Here is a 7317-nt window from a genome sequence, read left to right on the forward strand (position 1 = left end):
CCCGTGAACACACACACACACACACACACACACACCCATGAACACACACACACACACACACACAGCCGTGAACACACACACACACACAGACAGCAGTGAACACACACACACACACACACACACACACCCATGAACACACACACAGCCGTGAACACACACACACACACACAGACAGCAGTGAACACACACACACACACAGCCGTGAACACACACACACACACACACTCGTGAACACACACACACACAGCCGTGAACACACACACACACACACACCCGTGAACACACACACACACACACACAGCCGTGAACACACACACACACACACACACACACACACACACACACCCATGAACACACACACACACACACACACACACACACACACATACACAGCCGTGAACACACACACACACACACACACACACACACACAGACAGCAGTGAACACACACACACACACACAGCAGTGAACACACACACACACACAGCTGTGAACACACACACACACACACACAGCCGTGAACACACACACACAGCAGTGAACACACACACCGTGAAAACACACACACCGTGAACACACACACACACACAGCAGTGAACACACACACACACACACACACACACACAGCAGTGAACACGCACACACACACACACACACACACACACACACAGCAGTGAACACACACACACACACACACAGCAGTGAACACACACACACACACACACACACAGCAGTGAACACACACACACACACACACAAAATTGTATTTTGTTTTGTGTAAGGAAAAGATTTAATTTATTTATTGAATTATTCATTATTCACTGAAAATCGCCCCCTCCAGAATTCAAATGAGCCACGCAAATGATGTAAGGAGAGTTTGCAACACTTTTTGCATGTGCACCATGAGCATGGCAGATCTGAACATTAGGAATCATCTGTGGGAACCAGTGCAGTCTCAGGCTTAAAGATGCCCTGTGTAGTGTGTGAAAATGTGCCCTCGCACTGAACCCGAGCCATGCCAGATCAGTCCTTGAACCTCTGCAGCATCTCACAAGTCTTCTTGTCCAGAACCTGGTGAATCCTCTTGAGGCGTCGATCAGATATTGGTCTGACATAGCTGTGGGGCAGGATCACGGCTGTGCCGTCCTGCACCTCTCCCATCACCAGCAGGGGGAGCTGGTGGTGCTGCGTGATGTTGGGACACGGGCAGCTCCAGTCCATCTGCACCAGCAGCACCTCCAGGTGTTGTGTTTCAAAGAGCTGCAGGCCCATCTTCTCATCACGCAGCACCTGCTCCAGGTGGAATCGCGCAATTCCAGAGTCTAGTTCCTCAATGATTTCGGTGAGCCGTCCCACGATGGCAAAGTCACTGCGGCAAAGACTTGCCAGGATTTTTCCTTTCGGTCGGCAGCTTTTACACTGACGCTGCTTGGGCTGGGGGCAGCTGGCTTCACAGTCTTCACGTGTGTGGAAGTTGTTCTTGTTGGCGAGGCAGCCGCCGTAGACGAACGCCAGGCACTGCTTCATGAGGCTGTTGTAGGCCCAGCGCGCCTCCCAGAGCTTACAGGGACCCTGCACGGCCGGCAGCGAGCACACGCCCAGCCCCTCGCGCTGACACGACGCCCGGCACTCCTCGTACGTCTCGAAGCGGTTGCGGCCGCCCTCACAGCCTCCATGCACAAACTCATGGCACTCGCCCCGGGCCGCGTCGTAGTACCAGTCCACACGCTTCTCGCCACACTCACCCCGCTCCAGGGCAGCCAAGCAGTCGGCCGGCGAGAACGGCTGTCCCAACGGCAAACCTGCCTCTGGGTCATCGAAGAAGTCCTCGCTGTCACGCCTCACGACAGAAAGCGGGTAATCGGCGCGCAGTGCTCCTGCGGTGTTTCGTGCGATGCAGGTGTATATCCCTGTGTCCCACACCTGGGCGTTATACACCACCAGCTGACCAATGTTGGTTATGACGACATTCCCATACATCTGGTCCGGCCGCATGACGATGGTCTCTCCTCCCTCGGACTGCTTCTCCCAGGTGACGTCCGGCTTCGGGTGTCCGATCACGTCGCAGTGGAAGCTGGCCGTGGCGCCCTGGTAAATCACCTGCTGCTGTGGGTTGGAGTAGAGCGTCGGCGGGAAGGGCTCGGAGTCGGCAGATGCAGACGTGGGTTGAGCAGTAGTGTCCTGCGGCAGAGGACTGGTGTTTGGGCCAGACAGATGATAACGGCAGGTGACCACGGTGAGTGTGATGCCCTGAACGCAGGCCTCTGCATCCATGTAGCAGCGGTTGAAGTACGTGAGGCCATCGGAGGCGCAAGTGAAGCTGGGCTCACTCTCGCAGTGGTCGTGACATTTACACACCGGCTGGCCCTCCCACACGTCACACACCGCCCCCTGCTGGCTGCACACAAACCCATCACAGCTAGCCACGCCCCCCGCCGAAACCCCGGCCCCCGACTGAGCATCATCGGAGCCGTCGGACACACGGGACGCCACGCAGCTCAGCAGGCCACACACGTTCGTGCAGCACTTCTCAAAGGCAGCGCAATCCTGTAGAAACACACACAAACACACGTCTTCGTTTTACACAATCATGCTTCACGTTTCATTGAACTATTTGGTTACACACTATTTTGAATGTCCGCTGTAGACATTCTATCAACTATAAGTAACTTTGCAACTATATGTCATTCTAACTCTCATTAGAATATTAGGGTTAGAGTTAGTAAAATAAGTTGACATGAACTTGGGGGACCTTCAAAATAAAATGATAGCAGATATTAACAGTCTATTAATAATCTCTAAAGTCCATTTACATTATTCCATCTGTGTGTGTGTGTGTGTGTGTGTGTGTGTGTGTGTGTGTGTGTGTGTGTGCGCGCGTGTGTGTGTACTTCACATTTTTTCTTTCTACAGATTATTTTAAGGGTTTTCTCCATTGTTTTAATTTTAGCTTTAGAATAACATTAAAATACCATGCATATTTTATTTTACTTTTACTTTTTAATTTAAAGAAGCAAACCAATGTATAGTTGACATTTGAGGCTTAATAATAAAAAAATAAAAAAATTCAGGAAGAGTGTTTTCAGCTAGTTTATTTTCATATAAAAATATGGCATGCAGTTGCTTTTTTTATATAAAACATAATTCAATGTAAATTGTCATAATCATAATTAATAATCACAATTTAAATTTCAAGGGAATGATCTCCAATTATGATTTGTCATAATAATACAGAGCAAGGCTGCAGAGTTACTTGCAGTCAGCAGTGTGTCTAAAGTGCACCATCAAAATAAACTGTTCCCAACTATTTATACATATTTATCCAACTTTACCCACATACATACTCACATAAAGTGATATTTAGCCTACTATATGGCAACTCTATAGCATAAAATATAGCATCACATCTGGTTGTAAACTATATTAAAGTATGCATATTATCGTCTAGCTCTAATCTGTAATTGCATGAAAATTATATTATAAACATTTAACATCAAGATTTCAAACACACTGACAGATTTAACTCTGCTCAAATGCAAGGCACCCACACATACATTATATTGGTCTGTGATCACACACACATGCCTCATAACGAGCCTGTGAACAACAACACAAACACACATAGACTTCCTGTCTGAGCGAATCTACGTGCAAAAGTGCAACATGTACAAGAGTTGAGACTGCAGGGTGTGAATTCAGGAGAACAGCTACAAAACCCCCTGCAGCTCTCAGCAAAAACTGAGCTTACTGTGAAACAAATTAAAATAAATAGTGTTCTTCAAACTCTCTGTTGACCTGTGAATCATGACAAACAGACATGGTATTGTGGTTTCCACACCTCATGAAGAAGCACAACTGTTTTCAACACAGATAATAATCAGAAATGTTTTTTGAGCATATTGATCATGTGTATAGATCATGTGACACTGAAGACTGGAGGAATGAAGCTGAAAATGAACCCTAACAGATATTCACATAGAAAACAGCTGTTGTACATTGGAATAATATCTCACTGTTTTACTATATTATTATATTTTTGATCAAATAAATGCAGCCTTTGTGAGCAGAAGATACTTCTTTAACAAACATGATACAATCTCATTTACTACAAATTTTTAACAGTATATTCATAATCCAAAATTAAAACTAATAAAAAAAAGAAAAGAAGGACAGTGGTCAGTGAAATAAAAAGGAAAGCTGAAGGAAACTCTGCTTGTGTTTCAGAAGAACTGTTTCTACAGTCAGTACTAGTTAATGTTGTTGGAGGCAGTGACCGAGCGAGGGTCTGTTCACCTGGTCGGTCTGGCATTCCCTCTCACAGGTGCTCTGCGCGTCCACCCACAGATTCAGGTTCAGGTGATTGGGACAGACTCCCGGATGATCCGCAGCGAAGGCACAGAGCCGCATGAGGAGCAGAGAGCAGAGGAGTCTGAGAAGAGATCCAGAGAGCCACATGAGTGAGACGTCCAGACGCTGTCTGTCCTGTGCTCGACAGCGCGGGGGTTACGAACACAAGCAACTGCACCAACGTCGTTAAGAGATGAAAGAAGCACGAGCCGTGTGATCCTGGACCATTTCCTCTGTGAATGAGCTCCAGCAGGACAGGACAGGACAGGACAGGACAGGACAGCCGAGACAGCTGGATGTTGACATGGAGGAGGTTTTTCCTCAGTGAGGCTGGTGTGGCCTTTGTTCCCTGATCTCTAGAGCGATGAAGCTCCTCTCTCATGCTTTAGTATGCAAAGCCCGCTGGGAAAGCAAGTCAAGCTCAATATCTGAACACGTCTCTTTGTCCTCTGAGGAGCCCCAGGCCTTTCATTCGCTGACCGCGGCCCTGACACCTCCGCTGACTTCTGACCGGCCCACAGAGAAGGTCACAGCCCTCCGTGTGAGACCAATGAAAGAGCTCCAAATTCAGCCCAGCTTTCACACAAACTTGAGTTGAGGTCCATTCATTGATTCAGCTCTGATTTATGAGGACTGGTCTACACTAGCCTGGTTCTGTTGATTGAGTTACTGCTGTAGAAACACACTGAACACAAAACATGTGCTGATAGAATCTGATAGAATCATTTTTTTGTACAGTAAATAACCTGTCAATTTATGTTAAGGGGAGAGAGAGAGAGAGAGAGAGAGAGAGAGCACTTTTCTTTGCACTACATGGTTAATACTTTTTATATATTTTTATTATTACTATTATTCTTTTTCTTTCTGTTAATACATATGTGCACTATTTGTAAGCAGCAACTGCTTCAGCAACACAAATGTACAGTTTTTGTCATGCCAATAAAGCAAACCTAAATTGAAATTGAATTGAATTGAGAGAGAGACAGAGAGAGAGAGAGAGAGAGAGAGAGAGAGAGAGAGAGAGAGAGAGAGAGAGATTCACAAGAAGAGTTTAAATTAACCAAGGAAAAAAAAACAACAGAAGACAATCAGATGAGAGCAACTCAAAGGGCCACGTACAGCACTGCCACAGAGAGAAGATCTCCCAAACTGAGACACTTCCAGACCGAGACCTGTCTGAAGATACCCACGGACTAAACCTCACAGAAACAGAGGAGAAGAGCACACATCAAGCAGCAACAAACAACCAAGAGCCCCTGAAAGTAAGGAAAGACACTTTTTTTGAAACAATCAGTAATATTTACTTCAGGAAGAATATTTTGAATGTTTTTTTTTTCTCTCTGGCAATGTTAATGAGGATGGTCATTCTGGTCTTCTTGTAGTGTTTTTGCACATATTTCGATCAGTATTTTAATATAGTGGACCTTTTGATCAATATTTGTATATAGTTCACAGAAAAACTCTCAAAACAAACAAAGAGACAGTTTTTTTCAGTTATTTGTTTACATTCTAAAATCAGCAATGGCCGCTGCAGCACATAGGCCCCGCCCCTTTGTGTACCCTCAGAAGAGCGCAGAGCATTCTAGACAGATCCACAGACAGAAACAGATCGAGCACAGTCCTGAAACACAGTTTGCTGACTCTGCGCAGTTCAGTGACCAACCTGCTCTTCTACACCGAGAACAGCTCCTCATGGCATACTGCTTTCTGCCAACACTTCACCTTCACCACAAAAAGAGGCATCTGCAAAGGCAGACAGATCCTGGGATTTGAAGATGCTGAAGGAAATGAGGAATCAAGAATTTTATCTCTGAACTTCTACCACAACGGCACTGTCATGATCCAAGGCTCAGAGCCTGCCCTCCAAGCATTTCCAGCTGACTTCATACAAATTAAACAGCAGACATGTCTTAATACAAGTCTCGTACAAGACCATACAGATATAAACACAAACTCTTCTCCCGTAAGAGACATCCAGAAGAAGACAACTGCAACAGCCTTAACTCAATCTCCCATGTCAAAAATGAAGGAGAAATGTTCACTTCTGGAAATCGATAAGGTGGATCGAAGAGAATTAATCATGTCCAGTTTGAAAGACAACAGCGACTTGGAGCAGCTTACAAAGGACATGATGAATTTAAAACAAGAGACTGAATATCTGCTGAGAAACAAAGAGCAGATGTCAAAGGAACTTCACCAAGCCAGAGAAGAGCTGAAGGAACTCAAATCAACTTTCAGAAGACAAATCACAGAAATTAAAACAGAAATGCTGGAAGAACTGTCTGTCTTGAAATCTGAACTTCGAAAGAAAGATGAACTTATAAACAACATGAAGGAAGAACTGCTTCATGATTTATCTTCCAAAGGATCTCATGCTAAACACTTGACTTGTCTAGACAGTCAGAAATCAGCTCAGTCTTCATCAGCTCCTCACGACTCCAGCCAAGCAGAAGCCCTTCTTCTCATCGACTCCAACGGAAAATATATCTACCAGAAACTCGTTTCCAAAAATGAAAGCACAGAAAATGAGGTGCCCGAACACTAACAAGGCTCTTCAGATCTTATCTGATAAAACCCTGAAGAAAACGTACAAACACATCATAATCCACACAGGGACAAACGATGAACGAGCAGCGAAGGGCAACGTGTCTCCTGTACTCCGAGAGCTGGCCATCAAAGCCTCAGAACGCTTCCCAGAAGCTCAGATAACTCTGTCCACGTTACTGCCACGGACTGATGTGCCCTTTCACGTGATCCAGGGGAACAACGTAGAGCTTTGCAGAACCTGTGCACTCATTCCTAATGTTCACCTGGCACACCATGAAGACATCCGGCCTCATCACATGTATGACTACATACACCTCAACAAGAACAGCACTTGGAAGAACAAACAGCAGAAATCTGCACAGCAAAAGCAGCTCACAACCACAAAGAAACATCCAGCCTCGTCCAAGAACCAGACAGGACTCG

The 7317-nt window shown here is 45.7% G+C and overlaps 1 protein-coding gene across 1 annotated transcript; it reads right to left on the reverse strand.

Annotated features, from left to right (window-relative positions):
* Positions 1 to 1010: 1010 nt before the first annotated feature.
* Positions 1011 to 4808, reverse strand: wfikkn1 (WAP, follistatin/kazal, immunoglobulin, kunitz and netrin domain containing 1). Its single transcript, XM_059551728.1, has 2 exons — positions 4294 to 4808; positions 1011 to 2547 (listed from the first exon to the last, which is right to left on the reverse strand). Exons 1-2 carry the CDS (start codon positions 4453 to 4455, stop codon positions 1024 to 1026), a joined length of 1686 nt encoding a protein of 561 aa, XP_059407711.1. The 5' UTR covers positions 4456 to 4808; the 3' UTR covers positions 1011 to 1023.
* Between the last annotated feature and the right edge of the window lie 2509 nt (positions 4809 to 7317).

The sequence above is a fragment of the Carassius carassius genome, chromosome 6 (assembly GCF_963082965.1).
Source record: "Carassius carassius chromosome 6, fCarCar2.1, whole genome shotgun sequence".
NCBI lineage: Eukaryota > Metazoa > Chordata > Actinopteri > Cypriniformes > Cyprinidae > Carassius > Carassius carassius.

Coding starts and splice junctions, on each gene's coding strand:
- wfikkn1 (XM_059551728.1), bottom strand. CDS start 4,455: ATGTGGCTCTCTGGATCTCTTCTCAGACTCCTCTGCTCTCTGCTCCTC. Junction 2,548..4,293: donor GGGAATGCCAGACCGACCAG/GTGAACAGACCC, acceptor GTGTTTCTACAG/GATTGCGCTGCCTTTGAGAA.